At 48.2% G+C, this 26,831-nt stretch overlaps 1 protein-coding gene across 1 annotated transcript in view; it reads right to left on the minus strand.

Annotated features, from left to right (window-relative positions):
• Positions 1-26,831, minus strand: part of SLC9D1 (solute carrier family 9 member D1) — a 498,092-nt gene that overhangs the window by 219,378 nt on the left and 251,883 nt on the right. Inside the window, exon 8 of the mRNA XM_086934696.1 lies at positions 33-150. Coding sequence (XP_086790822.1) covers positions 33-150 — 118 coding nt within the window. The remainder of the gene's footprint in view (positions 1-32; positions 151-26,831) is intronic.

Here is a 26,831-nt window from a genome sequence, read left to right on the forward strand (position 1 = left end):
CCTTTAAATGCAGAGCCTGCTGTGGTCTTTACCTGGAGTAGGAGCTGCCTCCTGCTTGATTGAGTGTCGGCATGACTGCAATAAACAAACTCAGCTGAACATCCTGCATAACCAGCATTCCCATCAACACGCTGCTGTAATCAAGATCGCCTGTTCAGAGACAAAAAACAAAGCCGATAGACAAGAGTATAATGAGACCAGGTTTACTTTCACATCATAAGGGCTGCGGAAGGACCGTGGTGGAAGTGCAGGCACAAACAAGCATTTGCAATGCAATAGGTCTCGCATTAGGAAAGTGTGAGCTATTGGTCTTGTAAATTAATTTTTTTTAATTTATGTGTTGGTTTTGAAAATAGCGAAATTAATAGCTTTGTCAATTACAATGCCAATACTTTTATCTTTTGCAAATGTGACACCTATAGCATTTGTAGTGCAACATGTTTTGTATTTACGTGACTTAGATGTATTGATATTACAAATAACAATGGCTTTTAATTTTTTTAAATAATTAATACTTAAATAAAAGTTATTGTAATTTATAATGGCAATAGCTTAAACTTTTGTAAATAACTTTTGTGAAGATTATGTTCAGTGCATTTTATTGTGATGAAAATCCAAGAACAGAAGTGAAATATTAACATCTTTTTGTGACATTTGTAATAAAGCTTGAAACATTGAGAGAAAATATTTGAACGAGTTATTGTTGAATGGTTGCACAGATTGATACTGTGGTGGCGCTGAGTGATGTTGTGGTGGCGACGAGTGATGCTGTGGCGTTCAGTGATGCTGTGGTAGCGCATAGTGATGTTGTGGTGCCCCTGAGTGATGCTGTGGTACCCCTGAGTGATGCTGTGGTGCTGCGATAGATAGATAGAGTGAGGGCGATAGATGGGCGAAAGATAGATAGAGTGAGGGCGAAAGATAGCGAGAGGGAGGACGATAGATAGAGTGAGGGCGATAGATAGCTAGAGGGAGGGCGATAGATAGCTAGAGGGAGGGCGATAGATAGATAGAGTGAGGGCGATAGATAGATAGATAGATAGAGTGAGGGCGAAAGATAGATAGAGGGAGGGCGATAGATAGATAGAGTGAGGGCGAAAGATAGATAGATAGAGTGAGGGCGAAAGATAGATAGATAGAGTGAGGGCGAAAGATAGATAGATAGCGTGAGGGCGAAAGATAGATAGCGTGAGGGCGAAAGATAGATAGAGTGAGGGCGAAAGATAGATAGATAGATAGCGTGAGGGCGATAGCTAGATAGCGTGAGGGCGTTAGCTAGATAGCGTGAGGGCGTTAGCTAGATAGCGTGAGGGCGTTAGCTAGATAGCGTGAGGGCGTTAGCTAGATAGCGTGAGGGCGTTAGCTAGATAGCGTGAGGGCGTTAGCTAGATAGCGTGAGGGCGTTAGCTAGATAGCGTGAGGGCGTTAGCTAGATAGCGTGAGGGCGTTAGCTAGATAGCGTGAGGGCGTTAGCTAGATAGCGTGAGGGCGTTAGCTAGATAGCGTGAGGGCGTTAGCTAGATAGCGTGAGGGCGTTAGCTAGATAGCGTGAGGGCGTTAGCTAGATAGCGTGAGGGCGTTAGCTAGATAGAGTGAGGGCGTTAGCTAGATAGAGTGAGGGCGTTAGCTAGATAGAGTGAGGGCGTTAGCTAGATAGAGTGAGGGCGATAGAGTGTGGTTGAGCGTGGGGTTGTGCGTGGGGTTGTGCGTGGGGTTGTGCGTGGGGTTGTGCGTGGGGTTGTGCGTGGGGTGATGTGTGGGGTGATGTGTGGGGTGATGTGTGTTTGTGTGTGCGTAGTTGTATGTATGTGTGTGTGCGGTTACAGAAGGATGTATGTGGAAGAGAGCAGCAGATCAGCACAGCAGAAGAGAACAGAGAGTTAAAGAAGGAGGCGGGTGGAAGAGAACAGCACATCGGCACAGGAGAAGAGAAGAGAACAGGGAGCTAGAGAGGGAGGCGATGTAAGAGAGCAGCAGATCAGTATGGGAGAATAGAAGAGAACAGGGAATTAGAGAAGGAGGTGGGTGGAAGAGAGCAGCAGATCATCACAGCAAAAGAGAACAGGGAGTTAAAGAAGGAGGCGGGTGGAAGAGAACAGCAGATCGGCACAGGAGAAGAGAACAGGGAGCTAGAGAGGGAGGCGGTGGAAGAGAACAGCAGATCAGTACGGGAGAATAGAAGAGAACAGGGAATTAGAGAAGGAGGTGGGTGGAAGAGAGCAGCAGATCAGCACAGCAAAAGAGAACAGGGAGTTAAAGAAGGAGGCGGGTGGAAGAGAGCAGCAGATCAGCACAGGAGAAGAAAACAGGGAGTTAAAGAAGGAGGTGGGGTGGAAGAGAGCAGCAGATCAGCACAGGAGAATTAAACAGAGTTAAAGAAGGAGGTGGGGTGGAAGAGAGTAGCAGATCAGCACAGTAAAAGAGAACAGGGGGTTAGAGAAGGAGGCACGGTGGAAGAGAGCAGCATATCAGCATGAGAGAAGAGAACAGGGAGTTAGAGAAGGAGATGGGTAGAAGAGAGGAACAGATCAGCAAAGCAGAAGAGAACAGGGAGTTAAAGAAGGAGGTGGGGAGGAAGAGAGCAGCAGTTCAGCACAGGAGAAGAGAATAGAACAGGGAGTTAGATAAGGAGGTTGGGTGAAAGAGAACCGCAGATCAGCACAGGAGAAGAGAACAGGGAGTTAAAGAAGGAGGTGGGTGGATGAGAGCAGTAGATCAGCACAGAAGAGAACCGGTAGTTATAGAAGGAGGCGGTGGAAAAGAACAGCAAATCAGTGCAGGAGAAGAGAACAGGGAGTTAAAGAAGGAGGTGGGGTGGAAGAGAGCAGCAGATCAGCACAGGAGAAGAGAACAGGGAGGTAAAGGAGGCGGGTGGAAGAGAGCAGCAGATCAGCACAGGAGAAAAGAACAGAGTTAAAGAAGGAGGCGGGTGGAAGAGAGCAGCAGATCAGCACGGGGGAACAGAACAGGGAGTTAAAGTAGGAGGCGGGTGGAAGAGAGTAGCAGATCAGCACAGGAGTAGAGAAGAGAACAGGGATGTAAAGAAGGAGGTGGGTGGAAGAGAGCAGCAGATCAGCACAGCAAAAGAGAACAGGGAGTTAAAGAAGGAGGCGGGTGGAAGGGAGCAGCAGATCAGCACATGAGAAGAAAACAGGGAGTTAAAGAAGGAGGTGGGGTGGAAGAGAGCAGCAGATCAGCACAGGAGAAAAGAACAGAGTTAAAGAAGGAGGTGGGGTGGAAGAGAGTAGCAGATAAGCACAGGAAAAGAGAACAGGGGGTTAGAGAAGGAGGCACGGTGGAAGAGAGCAGCATATCAGCTTGAGAGAAGAGAACAGGGATTTAGAGAAGGAGATGGGTAGAAGAGAGGAACAGATCAGCAAAGCAGAAGAGAACAGGGAGTTAAAGAAGGAGGTGGGGAGGAAGAGAGCAGCAGTTCAGCACAGGAGAAGAGAATAGAACAGGGAGTTAGATAAGGAGGTGGGGTGAAAGAGAACCGCAGAACAGCACAGGAGAAGAGAACAGGGAGGTAGAGAAGGAGGTGGGTTGGAAGAGAACAGCAGATCAGCACAGAAGAGAACCGGTAGTTATAGAAGGAGGCGGTGGAAAAGAACAGCAAATCAGTGCATGAGAAGAGAACAGGGAGTTAGATAAGGAGGTGGGGTGAAAGAGAACAGCAGGTCAGCACCGGAGAAGAGAACAGGGAGTTAAAGAAGGAGGTGGGGTGGAAGAGAGAAGCAGATCAGCACAGGAGAAGAGAACAGGGAGGTAAAGAAGGAGGCGGGTGGAAGAGAGCAGCAGATCAGCACAGGAGAAAGAACAGAGTTAAAGAAGGAGGCGGGAGGAAGAGAGCAGCAGATCAGCACGGGGGAACAGAACAGGGAGTTAAAGTAGGAGGCGGGTGGAAGAGAGTAACAGATCAGCACAGGAGAAGAGAAGAGAACAGGGATGTAAAGAAGGAGGTGGGGTGGAAGAGAGCAGCAGATCAGCACAGGAGAAGAGAAGAGAACAGGGATGTAAAGAAGGAGGTGGGGTGGAAGAGAGCAGCAGATAAGCACAGGAGAAGAGAACAGGGAGTTAAAGAAGGAGGTGGGTGGATGAGAGCAGCAGATCAGCACAGAAGAGAACCGGTAGTTATAGAAGGATGCGGTGGAAAAGAACAGCAAATCAGTGCAGGAGAAGAGAACAGGGAGTTAGAGAAGGAGGTGGGGTGAAAGAGAACAGCAGGTCAGCACCGGAGAAGAGAACAGGGAGTTAAAGAAGGAGGTGAGGTGGAAGAGAGCAGCAGATCAGCACAGGAGAAGAGAACAGGGAGGTAAAGAAGGAGGCGGGTGGAAGAGAGCAGCAGATCAGCACAGGAGAAAAGAACAGAGTTAAAGAAGGAGGCGGGTGGAAGAGAGCAGCAGATCTGCACGGGGGAACAGAACAGGGAGTTAAAGTAGGAGGCGGGTGGAAGAGAGTAACAGATCAGCACAGGAGAAGAGAAGAGAACAGGGATGTAAAGAAGGAGGTGTGGTGGAAGAGAGCAGCAGATCAGCACAGGAGAAGAGAAGAGAACAGGGATGTAAAGAAGGAGGTGGGGTGAAAGAGAGCAGCAGATAAGCACAGGAGAAGAGAACAGGGAGTTAAAGAAGGAGGTGGGTGGATGAGAGCAGCAGATCAGCACAGAAGAGAACCGGTAGTTATAGAAGGATGCGGTGGAAAAGAACAGCAAATCAGTGCAGGAGAAGAGAACAGGGAGTTAGAGAAGGAGGTGGGGTGAAAGAGAACAGCAGGTCAGCACCGGAGAAGAGAACAGGGAGTTAAAGAAGGAGGTGGGGTGGAAGAGAGCAGCAGATCAGCACAGGAGAAGAGAACAGGGAGGTAAAGAAGGAGGCGGGTGGAAGAGAGCAGCAGATCAGCACAGGAGAAAAGAACAGAGTTAAAGAAGGAGGCGGGTGGAAGAGAGCAGCAGATCAGCACGGGGGAACAGAACAGGGAGTTAAAGTAGGAGGCGGGTGGAAGAGAGTAGCAGATCAGCACAGGAGAAGAGAAGAGAACAGGGATGTAAAGAAGGAGGTGGGGTGGAAGAGAGCAGCAGATCAGCACAGGAGAAGAGAAGAGAACAGGGATGTAAAGAAGGAGGTGCGGTGGAAGAGAGCAGCAGATCAGCACAGGAGAAGAGAACAGGGAGTTAAAGAAGGAGGCGGGTGGAAGAGAGCAGCAGATCAGCACAGGAGAAAAGAACAGAGTTAAAGAAGGATGCGGTGTGGAATAGAGCAGCATATCAGCACAGGAGAAGAGAACAGGGAGTTGGAGAAGGAGGCGGGAGGATGCGAACAGCAGATCAGCATGGGAGAAGAGAACAGGGAATTAGAGAAGCAGGTGGTGGAAGGGAACAGGAGATCAGCACAGGAGAAAAGAACAGCGTTAAAGAAGGAGGCGGGGTGGAAGAGAGCAGCAGATCAACACAGGTGAAGAGAACATGGATATAAAGAAGGAGGTGGGGTGGAAGAGAGCTAGAGTAAGGGCGATAGATAGAGTGAGGGCGATGGATAAGAGTGAGGGCGATGGATAAGAGTGAGGGCGATGGATAAGAGTGAGGGCGATGGATAAGAGTGAGGGCGATGGATAAGAGTGAGGGCGATGGATAAGAGTGAGGGCGATGGATAAGAGTGAGGGCGATGGATAAGAGTGAGGGCGATGGATAAGAGTGAGGGCGATGGATAAGAGTGAGGGCGATGGATAAGAGTGAGGGCGATGGATAAGAGTGAGGGCGATGGATAAGAGTGAGGGCGTGAGGGCGGTACAGTGGTAGAGTGAGGGTGGTAGAGTGGTAGAGTCAGGGAGGTAGAGTGAGGGCGTGAGGACGGTAGAGTTGTAGAGTGAGGGCGGTAGAGTGAGGGCATGAGGACGGTAGAGTTGTAGAGTGAGGGAATGAGGGCGGTAGAGTGTTAGAGTGAGTGTGGTAGAGAGTGCGGTAGAGTGGTAGAGTGAGGGCGGTAGAGTGAGGGCGGTAGAGTGGTAGAGAGGGCGGTAGAGTGGTAGAGTGAGGGCAGTAGAGTGGTAGAGTGAGGGCGGTAGAGTGAGGGCGGTAGAGTGAGGGCGGTAGAGTGAGGGCGGTAGAGTGAGGGCAGTAGAGTGAGGGCAGTAGAGTGAGGGCGGTAGAGTGGTAGAGTGAGGGCGGTAGAGTGGTAGAATGAGTGCGTGAGGGCGGTAGAGTGAAGGCGGTAGAGTGGTAGAGTGCGGGTGGTAGAGTGAGGGCTGTAGAGTGGTAGAGTGAGGGCGGTAGCGTGAGGGTGGTAGAGTGAGGGCGGTAGAGTGATGTAAACCTTGAACCACTCAGTCTCTTGCAATAAGCTAGTCATCCAGTTTGCCAAGTCATTCCTCTACACCCCAATGCATAAAGGCATGTTCCCCCTCCCGACCAAAAAATACAATAGGTAACTTCATGATGGTGTACTTTTTACCAGAGGTTCTATTTGACATGAGTGCATATGTTGGGTAGCAAGTGCTCTTTATTCCAAATCCCCATAGCTAAAATATAGTCTGGGGAGGCAGGTATTAGTAATTTTCAATGCATACTGTATTCATAAACTGCCATTTTGCTTATCTCTCAGCACCGGAAACCAATTAGGCACCTGCCCTCTTGCCACAGAACTAGGGCTCCACCCCCTGGCCGGGCAGACATGGGCTGGAACGGTCAGCAGTGGCTTGTCTCCCATCCAGAGAAGCCCTGGCCTGCCCGCTGGGGCTGGACGGGGCAGCTCCAAAGCTGCTGTGCACGTGCTGGTGTCTGTCGAGTGACATAGTGGGCGAAAAACGATGGACTGGAATGCTGCCTGCAGCGTTTGCCAGTACCGGAGACGCTGGCATTGCACCCATCCCCGCTGTGCATGAATCCGAGCTGGAAAGAGGCCGAGGGCGCGTGTTGATGCTTTCAGTATTCTCACGTGCAGGCATAACAGAGATGAGAGGTGGCATAAGGGAAAGAGGGGCATAACGAAATGGAGGGCGCGCAAAACAGGAAGGATGAGAGAAGGGCTGAGTGAGACAGAGGACAACAGAAAGAGACATAGGAGGGGGGGACACATCTGGGAAGATGAGGGGGAGGGGGTGATAGGAGAGATGCATGTGAGAAAAGATGACGGGAAAGAGGGAGGATGGTAGAAAGAAGGAGTCGAGGGAGACATGAGCGCCTGGAGAGGGGCGGCGAGGCAGACATGCACGAGGGGCACGGGAAGAGGAGACGAGGGGTCAGAGAGAAGTTAAAAGTAAAATTAGAGATAGGGTGAGGGTGGGAAGAGAGGGTGAGTGGGGGGAGGGCGAAGGAGACGCTGAAATGAGGGGGCACAGATTGGGTGAGGGATATCAGTAGAGTCAGAGAGAAAGAGAGACAACGAAGGACACAGTAAAGTGGTCGGACAGACCACAAAGGGAGGATGCCTTTGAAGTGAAGCTCAAGGCCTCGCGTCCGTGAAAGTGAAATTAGGGATGTAAGGGATGTAATTAGGGGGGAGGAGAAGTGAGGCCGAGCACGCACTGCGCCAACGCTGGGGAACCAACAGATGCCTGTGGGAGGGAGGCTGATGGCTTTGATGTGGACGCGCTTTCCGCACGAGTGCTCCACACGAACTGTCCAAAGTCTGTGATGGTTTCAGAGCTTGGTTTGCCCACAATACTCTCGTCTATTTATTCCTTGCGGAATATAATAGACGAGACCTAAAAACATAGCGCTGCGCAGAGAATATTGTTATATTTATAGCCACATCATCTGGCATGACGACAGTTAAAGTACTTGGATTCGCAACCACCCCATGTCATTTTAACATTACCTTCCTCGTCCTCTTTGTGGAAGCAGGTCTCTGTTTAAATGGGAATACGGGGAATCTGTAGTGTGCTATGCACTAATGAGACGGCACACCAGTGGAATGAGATTTTATTAAACAAAAGCAGGTACATTAAAAGATACTAAAGGGATTTGTTACTGTCAACGATGACCTCATTGTCTTTCTAGTTAAATAATCAGTGTAAGGAATAGGTGATGCTAGCCTGTAGAGGCAGCGTTGAAACATGAAACGGACACATTTGACCAGAATGCATCCTAAAATCTCTGTGTCGAACGGTAAGGCTGAGTTTTAACTCCAATTCTCAGCTAACAAAGCATTGACTTAATTGTTGCTCACTGCAGGCAACTGCTGTAGCCCCATCAAGACAAGAAAACAGTTCAGTCCCAAAGTGTACGGTGTGCTCCTTCATTTAACACACACTCCCAGTTGCGAGTCGAGTTTACAACAGAAATATATTTCAATGCATGTTCACAGACAGTAGCAAAATTAAATGTGTATTGAATCATTATTTTGACAATATTTGTCAACATTCTTCTTTTTCACACTGTGCTACAGACATATGAAAATGCTAGCTGCCAGGACTTCACCAAAGATCACAATGTCAACCAATACCGGCAGATTAAAGAAACGCAGGGCTATTTGCTTAAAAAAAAAAAATGAACGTCACCTTCTTGTCAACCACAGCCGAAGAAAGTTTTTAAAAGAATTTCCTTCTCAGGGAGAGCACGCAGTAAGTTTTAATTAATCAGGAATGTTTTAAGGCTGCCATGAAAGGGAATATGTGCGCTAAAACAGAACAACAACAAGCCGTGAGCGTGCACACTCCCGAACTTCCGGTTTCGGGATGTGCACGCTCACAGCTATTACTACTTCAGAAGATCTGCCTGTGTGTGGGATCCATGGGGTCTTTGCGCTGTTCTTACCGATTTAAACCGCTTGACACGGATAGGCAAGTGTCTGGAACTTACCTTGCATCCACTTTTAACAAAACAATTACTTGAGCACGCTGAAGTTGTAGCTGGAGCTGTTTGCACCGCAAGGCGCCACTTAGCCACTTACTACACGAATGATTGCCCATGCTAATCTAGGCTATCCTTTAAAATTAAATATGCCAAAAATAACCCAGTGGCTTCTCGTACAGTAAGCTGTGAGCGTGCACACTCCCGAACTTCCGGTTTCGGGATGTGCACGCTCACGGCTGTCGTGGGGCGGGACTTCCGTCTTTGGGAGAAGCCTGCGCCCATGGAGTGGATGGCCAGAGGACCGGTGGCGTCAGGAGTGGCGGCTGAAGCCACTGATGAGGTAAGTGGGGCTTGGCAAGTGGGGCTTGGCACGTGTGTGTCTGCACTGTGTGTGTGTGTGTGTCCGTCCGTGCGTGTGTGTGTGTGTGTGCTTCGTGAGTGTGAAAGTGGAGCAAGAGATGTGTGTATGCCTGTACGTGCGCATTCACGTTCCTGAATCGCCGCGCGTGCACCGCTCTACGCCCCTTGAGGAGCAACTTGGCCACAATAGGTCGAGAGCTCGACCTAAAAATGGCTTGGGGAGGAGAGCCCCTACGCCCTCAGACTCTATACCAAGCTTCTCATCTTATTTCAAAGGACTTTATTAATTTAACCATACAAAACACATAAAATGCCTATACTTGGTATTGGGACAACCAAAAACAAGGTGGTGGAAAAAAAACTGGGTCTCAGTCCAGCACTTGACATTTCAATATTTCAATTACATTTTTATTACGGCCTTACAAAAAAACCCCCACATAATGGCTCAACAATAAATAACAGTAAACTAGAGGTGGGCAGAATTTGGCTAATCTCAGCGAAACGGTAAAAAATCTCAGCGAACACGCAGAAATTCTGCGAACACGCAGAATTGCTTGTTCGCAATGCTTTTTTACTGTTCGCAATTGCTGTTTGAGTGCTAGGGGGGAAATATCTCGCGAACACGCATTCAGAACGCGAACAAGCAAAGAATTTTGCGAAGTCGCGGAAAGCAGATTTTTGGGCAATTTCGCGTTCTCTGCGGAACGCAAAATTACCCAAATTCCGCGAGCGGAACGGAATTTGCTGCCCAGGCCTACAGTAAACACCTTTGCTTTCAAATAGCATCTACAAGCAACTAACAGTGTAGCCCCTTCATTCAGTGAAGTGTGTGGTCACCCCCCCTACAGCCACTGCTTGTTTGAAGTGGCTATTACATTTTGTACCAGCCAACTTGGAGTATAGGGCAGTTATACATTGTGCATTGGTGATTAGTGCCGCTCGGAGTGAAAAGCTGTGGTGTAAGGAGAGAGTGCAGAAGCCTGGGACAGCTCCGCATTTACCTGACATCTTGCCGATTTTTGGGCTGGAATTTGGACACTTTGGTGCTTGCGGGTCTGCGAGGACCAGCGTGCTAAGCGGCTTGTGATCTGCCGCAGCTGGTCCTCTTCCCGCCCCACCTCCCCGCAGTAGAAAGTGACTTGCGGTCTCCCGCTCCACGGGTGCCGCTCGGAGTGAAAAGCTGTGGTTTAAGGAGAGAGTGCAGAAGCCTGGGACTGCTCTGCATTTACCTGACATCTTGCCGATTTTTGGGCTGGAATTTGGACACCTTGGCGCTTGCGAGGACCAGCGTGCTAAGCGGCTTGTGATCTGCCGCAGCTGGTCCTCTTCCCGCCCCCACCTCCTCCCATTTAAGCACGCCCATTTCCGCGCTCGCGGGACGCTATAAGCGCGCCGGGCGAAGCCCGGGCCAAGGGCTGGCCCGTTCTAGACCGGGCAAGACCGGCCCGGGCCAAACCCCTTGGTTCTTCTTCTTCGTCTACATTTCCACAGCGCCTCGCAACCAGGAGCCCTCGTAAAACGAACACAGCCAATTTTACTGACGGCGTGGGAAATGTTGGAACGGGAGACAAGGACTAAACGAACGACACCGGGTCGTTGAGTATCAGGTACACTGGACAATTTCCTAACTAGAGCCAGCTCTCGCCTAACTCATGAAATAACTATCATTGAGCGGCGGCTGTCACAGGAAATTGCTACTGCCAAAAGATCATCACTGGGCAATATAGCGAATGCAAATACCCCAGAGAGGGATCGTGTAATGAATGTTATCGAATTGTTTGAAAATGGTGGTGGTCCTATAAACATGGAGAGGGTGGGCCCTGGGGACTACGCACCCTTATCGGGTGACTCTGTTCTTCCACCAATACCCGAGTCGAATGTCCTACCCACCACGATTGATACTCCACTAGAGGATAGTAGTGAAAGACCCACCACTCAACAGCTAAGGGGGAACCGGGAGGGGGCTGTCCCAAAAAGAAAAAGGGGGGCCCAAACTGCATGCGGAAGAAAGTCTAAACATGCTAAACGCGCCACTGCATCAGACACAATAGGACAGATGATACCGGTGGAGGATCCCATAGCTGTCATAGACATCCCCTTCCGTGGCAGTTAGTGTACCCACACCTAACCTAGTAGCCCCGAGTGCCAGTACTGGAGAACCACTGGGGAACGACTCACTATTGATGAACCCAGTGGTCCCAAGTGCAAGCATCGGAGCTTCAATGGGGAATGACCTACGGCTGATTAACTTGGCCGAAGTCTTAAAATCTGCGCTAAAACCATTAGCAGCCAGACTTGCAAGCCTAGAAGTGAGGTTGATTAATATAGAAAATGCCATTGTAGGGAAACCAAACTGTAGGAAAACTAATAAGGCTATCCAGAGGGGGTTAAAGCCAGTGGCTGACCAAGGGGAGAAACCTGTTACCAATATTCCCAGCCCACCTCCTTCCAACCACACAGGGCAGTGTAGGCCACACCAAAAACCCATTGCCTCAACCACCCGCTAACAACTTAACAACAGCTAGCAAAGCCATTCCTAACGCAAAGATAGATGCACACGAGGGCCGTACACAGAACAAGAAACTGGTATTAGATTTACCCCTTGAGGCGAGCCCCTATGTCACAGCTTTCCAAACTTTTCATGTTGGTGACACGCCATTCTGAAAAATAAAATTTCGGGACACTGTAACGCGAGCGAGCGAGCCCGAACCACCCAAGGCGCTTGCCAAGGTCGAGCCTACTGAGTTTGTCAATGCTTGTTTCAATGGCATTCAATCAAGATAGATTGCTGTTGTTTAGCACAAAACCATTTATTTTTCAGCACATGAGTAGGAAGAAACTGAAAATACCCCCACGTCGCGCCAAAACTCTTATGGCACCAAGCAAATGAAGCAAATCATCATGACCCTCCTTAGAAGAAATCTCTTGTCTCTTCCACAGATCTATCCATTCATCCTCTCATCCTACCATTTACCTGCTGATGTCCACCATTTAATCTTTACATTCTGTCATCTATTCTGTCTTTCATCCATCATTCCGTTTTTCACCATTCCGTCTGTCCACCTTTCATATACAGACCTATCCATCCAACTCAAAACCTATTCATTCATCCTTTCACTCATCCATCTCTTTATCCACCCTTTTGCTCATTCATCAATCCTTTCGCTCATCTGTTCATCAACCCTTTCACTCCTTTATTCCATTCACCCTTTCATTACATCACCCTTTCACTCAATCCCTCCTTTCACTCATTCATCCTCCATCCCTTTCATTCATCCTCCCTCCCTCCCTTTTATTCATCCATCCATTCTTTCATGTATCCACCCATCATCCGCCCTTTTATCCAATCATCCACCCTCTTTCACCCAGCAATCCATGCTTTCACTCATCCATCCATCTATACATCCACCCTTGCTCACTCATCCATCCACACACTCAACCACTGAAAATACCCCCACTTCGACCCACAGCTCTTATGGCACAATGTAAATTAAGGAAATCATCATGACCCTACCCAGAAGATAGCTTGTCTCTTCCATAGATCTACCCATTCATTCTTTCATCCTACCATTTACCTGCTGATGGCCGCCATTTAACCTTTACATTGTGTCGTCTGCTCAGTCTTTCATCCATCATTCAGTTTTCACCATTCCGTCTGTCTATCCTTCATATCCAAACCATCCATCCATCTCCAAACCTATCCATTCATCCTTTCACTCATCCATCTCTTTATCCACTCTTTTGCTCATCTATCCATCAACCCTTTCACTCCTTTATTCCATCCACCCTTTCATTCCATCCACACTTTCACTCATCCATCATCCACCCTTTCATCCACCCTCCCTCCCTTTCATCCATCCATCCAATGTTACACTTATCCACCCACCATCCGCCCTTTTATTCAATCATCCACCCCCTTTCACCCAGCCATCCATGCTTTCACTCATCCATCCATCTATTCATTCATCCACCCATCCATACACCCTTGTTCACTCATCCATCCATAACATTTACACTATCAATACAACTTTCACTGCCTCATCAGATTATACGTTGTGACTCGTATCATGCCCTTTTTTTGACTACTCCCTCGGAAAACCTCTGTCATCTGACACTTGTTGGCACAAATGCGAAGGATAGTGTGACTGTGATGACACCACAGGGCCTGGCCGGACCCTGCTCTGTCAAGCACAGCGTGGTGTGAGCACCCGGCAATTATTCCAATGAGCCCGGCTGAATGGCTCAGCTGGGGCTCAGATCAGGGCTGCTGAAGCGGCGCCTTGGCTGGCAGACACACATTCCACTCCGGCTCACCAGCACAGCCAATGGGCTTGAGTTGCGATTAGGTCTGTGCAATCTCTTCTCGGGAGGTGAGCAATGCTTCCCTTATCTGTCAAATGAATCGCTTTACGAATGCAGCGGGGAGGGGGCAGAGAGGTGTCTGTTGGTGACTAGGAATGTGGGAGGCTGTCTGCAGTGCAAATATCGCTCATTCTCCTCATAAATCTGCCCTCATAAATCTGATAGCGCGACACACCTACGCATGGGGCGCGACACAGTAATGTGTCGCGCCACACAGTTTGGAAAGCTGTGCCCTATGTGGTAGTCCTAACAGAAGTCCCCGAGCTAGACGCTACAGGATAGGAATCTTTTCAATCACTTAAGAACAAGGCAGCCGATTGGCTTAACAAAAACAGACCATTACCCGGTCGATTCCGCAGTGAGATCTTGATGGTTAGAAGAGTTCCCTGGGTGGGCAGCACTCTAAAAAATCTTGGCGGAGACTGTGTCCTGATAAACTTCAGGGACCCGAAGACAGTCTCCCACATATGTGCTTGGCCATACCAGGATCTTGAGACATCCATCAAGCCTGTTCCACTATCATTCTTCTATCCGCCTGCCCCATCTCGTGCCAACATAAGGATGAGGATGGTTGGACGAGGGTGGAGGCAAGGGGGGGGGGTGAGGAGGGCGAACAGGGGCACATCCTATAACACTCAATCGCCTACCCTATACTTGAGCAACAACCAGTTCAGTTGTCTGGATGCGGTTGACTGATGGCAGCTGAATGAGGGGGCGGTAGGCGTCGAGGGGCCAACCCCAGAATCAAATACTACCCAGGTTATGATCGCAGGAAGTCCCCCAGGAAAACAACCACCTATGATACAGGGAAGTAGCCAATTAGTGGATAGTCAGTCAAGGCCACAGACCGGGGCATCTTTATCAAATATCAATCAGTCTATCACATCAGACGAACCAGAAACTGCTCCACCTACCCCAGTTAGCTTGAACGTTCACATAGGCACCGACCTACATACGGGGGAAAGCACATTAAAAAACGGCACCCTGTCGATACTGTCCTGGAATTTGGCCGGCCTGCCCAATAAAACGACGTGCCCAGATTGGGGATCGTTCATTGATAATAGCGACATATCCCTCTTCCAGGAAACCTGGGCCAGAGAGGCCCAAACGCGCATTGGTTTTGCGTCTTTTAGTATTCCAGCCCGATGGGCAGGCAGGGGACATCCTTCAGGGGGTCTAACAATATGGGTGGACGCTCATCTGGGCTGCATGGCTAAATCCATGAACACAAGGTCCGAAGATGTGCAATGTGTGATTCTGGAGTGGCCCAATGACTTCAAGTTAGCACTAGTCAATGTGTACTCCAGACCTGTAAACATAACCTCCGAGTCAAGAACAATCAAGGAACTATCTTTATTCTTAGATACCATTCCATCAGGTATCTCGATTGTAATAGGGGGTGATCTAAATTGTCAATTCGAACCGCTACCTGGTCTTACAGATGGTGGGTATACGGAAGAGGATAATTATTGGGCAATTCCACCGACTGCGGCCCCTCCCGTCAGGGCATGGTCACCCCTAGCTGTCCAAATCATGGCTCTAACCCTTACCCACTCAATTAGGGCCTATATTGGCCGTGTGCAAGCAGACATTTCTGCACAATGCACATACAACCAACTTAGTCATGAGTCACGGCTAGACTACATACTGGTGGAAATCCACTTATGGCCTAAGGTTGTTGATTTTAAGGTCATTCAAAGATCTGAGAGTGACCATAATGCACTTAGTCTGGAATCGACTCTCCCCTGCATTAATAAAGAACCTCATACTGGGAATGGAGGCCTTGCCTCAGGGCTGACCCTAACCAATAACAGACGTAGAGTCAGGTGGGAAAAACTAGAAGCACGCCCAGAGGCTCTGGCAAAGCTATACGCTCGGGTTGTCCCAGCACTAGAGGAGGTCAGCGCTATAAATATGCAACTTTATTCCACTGACCTCTACAAACAACTAGGGAACTCACATCGGGATCTGACTGGTAGTCTGGCGGAGGTATTGAATCCCCAGGTAAAGATCGGGCGGGCCTTAGGTAAAAGTCCCTCCTGGTACAATGCTGCTTGCAGAAAGGCTAGGGCAGAGCTGGTCGTATCCTTGAAAAATAATGCCAATAAATCTGAAATCCTAGCCCTGAGATCCAACTATAAGCGACTAATATATTAGGCTAAAGTTGAATGGGATCAGGATAAATGGACGAACTTATCACTGGCCCTGGAAACCAGAAATCCCCAAAAATTTTGGGCCACTGTTAACACAGGGTCGGGTGAGACGGTAGCGGCAGTTGAAGCTAACATAGCTGCCAACGTATGGGAATACCACTTCCGTGCGCTTTATGCAGCGGATACAGGTGAACCTGCAGATGACCCAGGGCGGAGCCTGCCGCACACTGATATGTATTCGGAGTGGGCGGATTTTACCAATGGAGAGATTAATGTTGCAATTTCGAAACTGTCAGCTGGAAAAGCCCCGGGGTTAGATAAACTCCCGGGGGACCTTTTCAAGCATGAACCAAAGATATGGGCACCATATCTAACAGTAATCTTCAATGCAGTCCTTGGAGGCATGGAGATACCCTGTACTTGGCTGGGAGCAGAGATTGTCCCTATCTTCAAGAAGGGCTCTCCCTTGCTCCCAGTCAACTACAGGCCCATCATGAGGAGAACTATTCATGGGTCAGGTGTGGAAAGAATGTATTGTTGTCATCAAGATTCCCCGTTGGCAGAGGGGTAAGACAGGGTTGTCGACGTGCCCTAAGACAGCCTTATCGACGTGCCCTACAAATTTTTTGCGAGGTTGATCCTAGATCGCCTCCAGGATTGGATCGACGAAAACTCAGTCCTGAGTCCCTAACAGGCTGGGTTTAGATAAAATACTTCAACGCTGGACCAAATTTTTCGCCTTACCATGATACATTGGAAAACCATCTGGGTGGAGGGCGGGACCCTGTATACAGTCTTTGTTGACCTCCGTGCGGCGTTCGATCTTGTCCCATGGGGGAAACTTTGGTCTGTACTTCTGGAGATGGGCATACCATCCCCTCTCCTAAACATAATAATGAGGCTCCACGAGGAGAACTATTCATGGGTCAGGTGTGGAAAGAATGGATTGTTGTCATCAAGATTCCCCGTTGGCAGAGGGGTAAGACAGGGTTGTCTCCTAGCGCCGACCCTGTTCTGCCTCTTTGTCAACGGGGTAATCGCCCACCTGAATGGGGTTCTGGATAATGACGCACCCAAACTTGCAGGCAGCAGGGTGCCCGCGATCATGTTCGCGGATGACACCCTGCTGCTGTCCAGATCCCCAATGGGGATTCAACACGTGCTAGAGGGTTTAGAGGCATTTTGCACAGATCGGAGCCTAAAGATTAATGCCCTTAAGACCAAGTACATGATTTTTAACCCTCCAACCACCACACGCCCAAATCCCTTTGTTGGTACCAGCAGATTGGAGAGGGTTCGCACCTTCGAATATCTGGGGGTAACTATAAACGAGTCGATGACCTGGGGTCCTCATCAAGTGAAAGCCCAAATTAAACTGGCCCAGTTGGCAGGGGGAATCCTTAAGCTTGCAAACAAATCAACCATTAAACCCATCGGCCCACCCCTAGAGATATATAAACTGCAGGCAAGGGGGGCAGTAACGTATGGCGGCGAACTCTGGGGCCATTCGTGCAGACCAGAGATCCTCTCTGCAGAAAACACATTTCTGAGACAGCTGCTGACTCTGCCCTCTAGTACACCTCTGCTACCCGTGAGACTAGATCTGGGTATTAGGGCTATAGATGAGGAGTTGGGTCTAAAGCCAATAACATTTTGGCGAAGGCTTTGGACCACACCCGAGCTCCTAAACTACAGGCAGGAATTACTAGAAATCCTAAGCCTACCCAAGGTGGGGAGAATCCCATGGTTAAAGTATATAAAACAAACATGTGGGACCCTAGGCTTACCGTCAATGTGGTCTGATCCAGAGTCTGCTTGTAAAGCAGTGTCATGAAAGCATTTGGCAAATGTATACTATGATAACAAACTTTCAACCTCCATGCGCTATTCACAAACAGGCACCTTAACTGAGTCTTTCCTTAAAGTGAAAGATTTTTACTCTTTTGAATATATTTTAAATGACATTTTTCCTATTTCAACCAGGAAGTTGTATCTACAATGGAGGTACGGCACCCTCCCAATCAGAGCTCTAACTAGCATATGGTGCCTGCACTCCCCAAAATATTGTCCTGGTTGCACATCAGAACTTGAGAATGACTTGCACCTATTGTTTTTTTGCCCAGTGTATAAGAAACTCATAGGGCACTGGCTCATACCGCTCTGTAAAAACCTGGGGCTAAACCAGTGCATGCAAGCCTATAGGATTTTTAAAACTGATCTATCTACTTTGACTGTCTATGCTGTATCAAAGCACTTGGAAGCAATGTGACATTAGTGCAGGTTATTATTGAAAAGCGATTAAATTGTATATATATGTGGTATAATTGATTTTTATGTGTGTACTGCAATTGCTATACTCACTTGGTTTTATATTTTTTAACTGTGTTACACTTTCTTGCTAGAATATTCTAAGAATAACCTACAGCTTTTGTACTTTGTAATTTGTATTTCTATTGTTGTGAATATCTTTTATGGCTTTGACTGGCCGAAATAAAGATCCAATGAATGAATGAATGATTAGTCAACAATAACTGTCTGTCATTAGTGAAAGTCACTTGCAACTACAATGGTCAGGGAGTCTATGGGATGACACAGCGTCCATCTTAGATGAGGAAATTTAATGGTTCATGTTTTTAAAGGAAAGTCAATATTAGCTCAAGATGCCCATTCCCAAAGCTGATGCCATAGTGGCCAGCATGTTCACAAGGTTCTAGCAGCGGTGTCCTCACTGGACGGTCATTAAGTAAATCAGTGTAATCACCACAAAAAAAAGACTAAATAAGCAGTGGTAGATCACTGTGAAGAACACCAACTCTTTCTGTTAGGGTGACTTTTGTTCCAAAAATGTTTTCCTGAGATGTAAACCCTTTTGAACTGCACCACGCTATCAAACAACAGCACTAAATAGAACACCGCTAAATGTAAAATGTAAAATTCTTGTTAATTTTCTTACACCTCTCTTCTTAACTTGTGTCTCCTAAGGCAGTAGGACAATTGTGTAAGCTGTAATTTACCATTTACTGTACTGTATACAATCTCTTGCTAAGGTTTAAAGCTGTTGGGGTTTAACCTTTCATACAAGTGACTACAACATGGAGGAGTATTCCTCAGTTCCGCTGACAGAATACTTCACTTTTAGACCCCAGAGGAAAGTTTGGATTGTCAACCATTGCTGTTATGCAGGATGGATTAGTAATTTACCTGTAATCCTAGTTCTCTTCCAGGGGTATCCTCATCAAAGTCATAAGCATTAGAATATTCCCGCCCATGCGCGGGACCCCGGAAACACTATATTGTATGTGCCCCAAATATATATACTCATATATATATATATATATATATATATATATATATATATAAACATATATATATAAAAACATGCAATAGCCGCCAAATAACATCAGAGCTGAAATATGCTGTGAAGAATTTCCACCATACATGAATAATATGCATTAGAAACATGAGAAACAACACCAAAGATTGTTTAGAAACTGTTTTAATGCTCAGATAGCAGTAGAAATTCTTATAACTCACTGAAAGCATAGAAAGCTCCCAGGCTGCATTGCTACACACAGTCTAAAAATACTGAAAAGCTAACCTGTAGCTGCATAGCAATAAACTGACACTGTGCATTTAAGGCACCCATGACCCCCAGTATCCCATCATGCCTCTGGGGTGACAGTTAGGTAAGTTGTTTTTTTCGGAGACTGAAAAAAAATCCAACAACAAATAGGTTAACAATATCTCCTTATTAAAGAATGTCCTTTGCCCGGGGAGGCGGGAGGGTTGCTTATGACTTTGATGAGGATACCCCTGGAAGAGAACTAGGATTACAGGTAAGTAACTAATCCTTCTCTTCCAGGGGATCCTCATCAATAGTCATAAGCATTAGAATAGAATAGCGAGCGTCACCTCATCTCCCTGCGGGCAAAGGAGTAATAATACAGTAATTACCATACTAAGCCTAGTAACAACTAAGCTCGTACAGGCCGCAGGCTACCGAAATAGATTCCTCAAAGATGCTTAACCTACTTGAGTATCGGCCCTGGAATCAGATTCTAGACAGTAATGCCTCGTAAAGGTATGAACTGATTTCCAAGTTGCAGCCTTGCATATTTCTGACATTGGTGTGTCGTGCAAGAAAGCCACTGTGACCGCCTTCCCTCTGGTAAAATGCGCTTTGGGTGACACCAATAAAGGCTTGCCTGCAAGCTGGTAGGCCAATTTAATGCAGGAGACAATCCATCTAGAGATGGATCTCTTGGCCGCTGGAAAGCCCGTTCTCATTGAACCATAGCTCACGAACAGCTGATCCGACTTCCTGATTCCCTTGGTTTTTTCCAAATAGAACTTGAGCACTCTCTTTAAATCCAAGGAGTGCAATGACCACTCTGCTGGGGTCGCTGGATTTGGAAAAAAAGAATGGAGGGAGATGGACTGATTTATATGAAGATCAGAAACTACCTTGGGCAAGAAGGATGGGTGAGCCCTCAGGACCACCCTATTGTGATGGAAAACAGTATATAGTTCCTTCGCACAGAGCGCTTGTATCTCGCTTACTCTGCGCGCTGATGTGATTGCTACTAAAAAGGCTGCTTTCCAAGATAGATGTTGCAAAGAGGCCTTGTGGATAGGTTCGAAAGGAGGTGATATTAACCTGGATAGACCCAGGTTCAATTCCCAAGGAGGAGAAGGTTTTCGCACAGGGGGATAGACTTTTTTCAACCCCTGGAGGAAGTCCTTAACCACCGGAACCTGAAAGAAAGAAATCTGAGTAGGCGATTTCCTGTACGCTACTATAGCTGACAGATGCACTCTAATGGAAGCATATTTCAATCCAGAAGTTGCCAAGGAAAGGAGGTATGGCAGAATTACCTCCTCCTGCCCTTTAGTAGGATCCAGGTGATAATCTCTACACTATATAAAAAACCTTTTCCACTTGAACGCATAGGACGCTCTCGTGGAAGGCCTCTTAGCCTCCTTTAAAATGTGCATGCATTCAGGAGGTAAGTTCAGATGTCCATATTGCAGGACCTCAGGTGCCATGCTGTTAGGTTCAGTGATGGGAAGTTGGGATGAAGAATCCTCCCGTTCATCTTGCTCAACAGGTCCGGCCTGCAAGGAATTCGTCTGTGTGGACACACAGACAGATGCAGAAGGTCCGGGTACCACCACTGCCGTGGCCAATCCGGAGCTATCAAGATCATCTCCATGTCCGACCTGAGGAGCTTGGACACTACCTTCGGAATCAGAGCCAGGGGAGGAAACGCGTAAGCGAATGTTCCCGACCAATCCATCAGGAGAGCATTCCCCTGCGTCCCTGGCCGGTGGAACCTGGACGCAAAGGCGTGGCATTTGGCGTTTTCGTCGTCTGCAAACAAGTCTATGTCCGGACGACCCCAGCAACGAAAAAGCTCTTCTACTACTACGTCGTTTAGTACCCAGTCTGGCTGATCTTCGAAGTGCCTGCTGAGTGCGTCTGCTTTGACGTTCAATTCGCCTGGAAGGTGCACCACCACTACTGTGAGGCCTCGAGAGAGAAGATAGTGCCAGATGCTTTGAGCCTCTCGGGAGAGTGGGCGAGATCGCGTGCCTCCTTGTTTGTTCAGATAGAACATGGTGGTCGTATTGTCCGTCTGAACTAGGACTAAGTTGGACTCGATTGCTGGAAAGAAAGCTTTGAGAGCTAGAAACACCGCTCTGAACTCCAGCAAGTTGATGTGGTATGTCTGCTCCTGCGCAGACCAATGACCCTGAATCTGACCCATGTGCGCTACCCAGCCTTGCAGAGAGGCATCCGTCAATATAGACTGGGAAGGAAGAGGTTGGTGAAAAGGTACTCCCACCAGCACATTCCTCATCCGAGTCCACCATTTGATGGCATCCTTCGTTGCTTGAGAAAGAGTGATACGATCTTCCCAACGCCCTGTCGCTTGGTCCCACTGGTCTTCGAGAGCCTGTTGCAGAGGCCGCATTCTCAGCCTGGCGTTTGGGATGAGAAAAATGCAGGGCGCCATGGAACCCAGCAGGGATGCTACTTGTCGGGCTGTTGGAAACCGAGACTCTAGAAGAATCCCACATTTCTGTCTCATGGAAAAAAGTCTCTCCTTCGAAGGAAACGCTTTTCCCAATTTTGTGTCCAGAACGGATCCTAGGTAGTGGATGGACTGTGTCGGCCGCTGGACTGACTTCTCCAGGTTTACATGGAGACCGAGCCTGTGCAACTGGTGCAGGCAAAGTTGCAGATCGTGTGCTACCCGTACCGGAGATGGACCCTTCAGGAGCCAGTCGTCCAGGTACGGATAGATGAAGAGTCCCTTCTTGTGAAGAAAAGCCGCCACCCCTGCCATGCATTTGGTGAAGACTCGTGGTGCGGACTTGTGTCCGAAAGGTAGCACCTTGTACTGGTAGTGTTTGTTTCCTACGACAAACATCAAGTACTTGCGATGCCGCAGTGCAATTGGAATGTGAAAGTATGCCTCTTGCAGATCCACCGAACACATCCAATCTCCGGTTTGAAGATGTGGGCATATTTGGTGACGAGCTAACATGCAGAACTTTTCTTTTACGATGACTTTGTTTAGGAGACTAAGATAGAGTATGGGCCTGAATTTGTCCTCCTGATCTCTTTTAGGGACAAGAAAGTATCTGGAGTAAACTCCCTTTTCCCTTTGAGAGGGGGGAACTTCCTCTATAGCTCTTTTTTGTAGCAGGATTTTCACCTCTCTCCTGAGCAAGCTTAGCTGGTGAGGGCAAGATCTCTTTGGAGGAATACTCCTTTGAAGCGCACGAAAACGTAGCATGTATCCATTGCGCAGTATATTCAGCACCCATCGATCTTTTGTGATGCTGACCCACTCTGCCAGGTGTTGTGAAGCACTTCCTCCCACTGGAGTAGGCAACAGCGCCAGAGGAAGCCACTGCTCAGGCCTTTCCTCCTCTCGTTGTGGTAGAGGACTGCTGGTGACCTCCTCTACCTCTGTTGGATTTTCCTCGAAACTGGGATTTCCCCTGGTTCTCATTTTGGGACCACTGAGGGGTTTGAACCCTCTGTTGAGTCCCTCTTCTCTTGCTGGTCTTGAAACGGCGTTTAAACTCTTTTTTTCTTTTCCAGACCCACCGCCTTTACTGTATCCAGCTCTGTCTTCATACGAGTCATCTGTTCGTCAGCATGTTCTCCGAAGAGAGAGGACCCTGAAAAAGGAAGATTTAGGATGCGGTGTTGAGCATCCGGCTTCAAACCTGTGAGACGCAACCAAGCTGACCTCCTGGCACAAAACCCATGTGAGTAGGAGTGAGCCGCGAGAACTGCACCGTCCGCTGCAGTGCTTATCAACTGGTTCGCCACCAGACATCCTTCTGTCATAGTTTCTTCGAAGTCCTTCTGGTCTTCTTTTGGAAGCTTTGACTTAAACCTTCCCATTGAGTCCCATAAGGCTCTCTCGTATCTGCTCAACAGTGCGGCCGCACTCGAGACTTTCATGTAAATGTAAATGTAAATGTACAGGAATTTATATAGCGCAAATCACAGAGCGGTTTCTAAGCGCTTGCTTAGGGAACCCGTCCTGGTATTCCCCTGTGAGATAACCCCGGTAGGGTATCCGCAAGCTGAAAGCCAGGCATCCCGCCGCGAGGGGCCGTTGTGGAGATTAAGCAAGCTATTGCCCAGAGTCGCAGAGTGTGAGCCCGTGAATCGAGTAGGCACCGGAGCGAGAATTGTCGAGTCCATGGACATTTTTAGGACTCAAGACCCTGCCGGGAATTGAACCCTGGTCCCGGGCTGACCTCTGATTCCAGGTCTGCCTCCTCTAACCAGTGAGCCACACTTCACTTTCAGTGTGGAGGCAGCTGAATTGCACACCTTGCGACCCCACGATTCTTGTGACTTGCTGTCCTTATCTGGTGGTGCTAAAGAGGAAGCAGAAACTGCATGCGTCTTCCTTGCAGCTGCCACTATCACAGAGTCCGCTAGAGGGTCAGATTGTACAAAAACTGGGTCAGATGAAGCTGGTTTGTACTTCTTCTGTATGCGGGCCGGCACCGCTCTGATGGTTGCTGGAGTAAGGAACACGTCCTTGACCGGATCTATTATCCCCGGGACCAAAGGCAGCAGCGGGCGAGAGACAGATTTTTTGTGGAAAGTTTCAAAAATTACTGTGGTAGCCACCTGGGGGACAGACATCTCAATGTTCAGTTTCTGAGCTCCTCTGTGTAGGACATCTAGGTAAGTGCCTATGTCATCCACTGGAGAGGATCTAGAAACAGGACTATCCGTTATCGTAGGAGAGTAATCCCTCTTGGAAGACCTGGTAGAAGAGGTAGATGAAGTAGACTGAGTTCTTCGACGTCTACGGTGCGCACCCTGCCTCCTCTCCCGTGATCTCCTTGGGTGTTCTTCCCTTCTAGGAGAGCGAGATCTGACGGGATCTTTTCTTCTGGGTGAACAAGATATGACCGGATCTTCTCTTCTGGGAGAACGAGATGTAACCGTATCATCCCTTCTGGGAGAGTGGGATCTGGTTGGCCGTCTCACAGGCGATCTGCTTGCTTGGCGGCTGGGGGGACGGAGTCTGTCCACTTCCTCCACCAGCCTCTGGAGAGGAGATCTGTGCTGAGGACTGACATACTCTTGCATACGTCTGGCAGCCCCTGACTCTCGCCAATGATCCAAAGACTTGTACCATCTAGGTGACAGTCTGACCTCCGCAGCCGAAGGATCTGGCTGCCGTACAGGCGATCTGTGGACAGGACTTCTGGATCTTGAGGATGTTGTCGAAGAGCCAGAAGATTGTGACGTGGAATGGCGAGAAGCTGACTCCGTCACCATGATTACAGAGTTCCTCGGCGACGATTGAGCTCTTTCTGAATGCCTCGACGTCGAGCGTTTCGGTGTTGGATGTCTTTCTCTCGACGCCGAATGCCTCTGGGGAGTCGGCGGAGCCATCAATCTTGACGTCGAATGCTTCGACGGCGATCGATGCGAGGATCTACGATCTCTCGACGCCGAACGGCGATGAGCCGCCGTCGGCGGAGCCTCTCTCGACGCCGAACGGCGATGACCAGCCGTCGACGGAGCCTCTCTCGATGCCGGACGGCGATGACCAGCCGTCGACGGAGTCCTCTCTCCCAACGTCGAATGTCTGTGCGACGACGGCGGAGGGGTATTGGTCACCCTCGACGCCACGCGTCGACGACGGAGAATGCCTCCTCGACACCGAACGATGTTTTGTTGTCGACGGCGGAGGGGTCTTGGTCCTCGACGCCGAACGTCGTTTCTTAGACGACGGCGGAGGGGTCACACTTCTCGACGCCGGTCGTCGCCTGGATGACGACGGCGGAGGAACGACCTCCCTCGACGCCGAGTTGACGACGGCGGAGGGGTCATGGATCTCAACACCGACCGTCGCCTGGTTGACGGTGGCAGAGTCACATTCCTCGACGCCGAACGTCGCCCGGTTGATGACGGCGGAGGAGTGACCTCCCTCGACGCCGTTCGCCGCCTGGTTGACGACGGCGGAGGAGTTTTCGACGACGGAACTGGATTCTTCGACGTCATCGACGTACCTGGTCTTCTCTTCGACGGCGAGCCCGCCGTCGACGGTAGTTTTGCAGATAAATGACCCACCGGTGGTTCTTTTCTCAGCGCCGAGCCCGACGCTGAAACTGAAGGGTGTGAAGACTTCTCTTTTGAAGATGTTTTAGCCTTCTTGGAGCCCTTCTTCACCGGAGACCTTCCTCTGGATGACCTGTGAGCCAGGCCATAAGTGCGAATTCTCTCCCTGTCTTTGAGAGTTCTTCCTGACAGGTGCTCATAATGAAGACAGGTGCCTGGATCATGTTCCTCAGGCAGACACAGGATACAGACGTCGTGGTTGTCTGATTTTGCCTTCTTGTTGCCACAAGAAGGACATTTGTCAAAAAGTGAAGGCATTGTCAGTTGAAAATGTTCACTAAACAGACTGAAAAAGACAGTTTCTTACTTGACTAGATGTTAAATGTCAAAGTAAGTAAAAAAGTTGTTAAAAGTGAAGTAATTTTCTGTCAGAAAACAGAAATTAGTGGAGCTGTGTAACCAGGACCCTTCCTGAAGGAGCCGGAAAGAACAACTGACCTAACTGTCACCTCTGAGGCATGATGGGATACTGGGTGTCATGGGTGCCTTAAAGGCACGGTGTCAGTTTATTGCTATGCAGCTACAGGTTAGCTTTTCAGTCTTTTTAGACTGTGTGTTTGCAATGCAGCCTGGGAGCTTTCTATGCTTTCAGTGAGTTATAAGAATTTCTACTGCTATCTGAGCATTAAAACAGTTTCTAAACAATCTTTGGTGTTGTTTCTCATGTTTCTAATGCATATTATTCATGTATGGTGGAAATTCTTCACAGCATATTTCAGCTCTGATGTTATTTGTCTGCTATTGCATGTTTTTATATATATATGTTTATATATATATGTTTATATATATATATATATATATATATATATATATAAAGTATATATATGTGGGGCACATATAATATAGTGTTTCCGGGGTCCCGCGCATGGGCGGGAATATTCTAATGCTTATGACTATTGATGAGGATCCCCTGGAAGAGAAGGTAATGTTGCCATCAATTGTTCACGGGGTAGATGTCATTCAGTGTCTTGAAAATATTTGGTTAAAAATGTTTAAAGGTCCCCAAAACCCCTGCAATGTCTATGGGATAGCCAAAGCAAGTTTCCTAATAGGACAGTAGTGTTCTTGTTTTAAAACATACCAAAGCTTAAGTGTATAGCACTCAGCCATTCTACAGCCATTTTAGTTGGGATGCCAATATGAATCATTTGATTAGGGGTGAAAAGTGACACTGCCAGCAAGTTGCAACCAGTTCTTCTACTGCGTTCTGGTAGAAGCAGTTTATAAATTACTGACAAGTAGAAGAGTGTTTATCATCAGTAACCAACATTGGCTGCGAGGTAATGACTCCAAAGTAGATTCCCCAATGTAATAGGGGTACATCAAATAATATGTAAGAGGCAATGAAGATACATCTAGGGTTTCCAGATCATTAAGAGGCACATATGAGCTGCTGCCCTTAAAAAAGAAGACTGAGGGGCTACTGATAGCAATTATGAAAACTTGTTCTTCTTAATCAAATAATTTAATTAAGAAGCTACTTGAGTCAACACAT

The sequence above is a fragment of the Lissotriton vulgaris genome, chromosome 8, assembly GCF_964263255.1.
Source record: "Lissotriton vulgaris chromosome 8, aLisVul1.2, whole genome shotgun sequence".
Classification (NCBI taxonomy): domain Eukaryota; kingdom Metazoa; phylum Chordata; class Amphibia; order Caudata; family Salamandridae; genus Lissotriton; species Lissotriton vulgaris.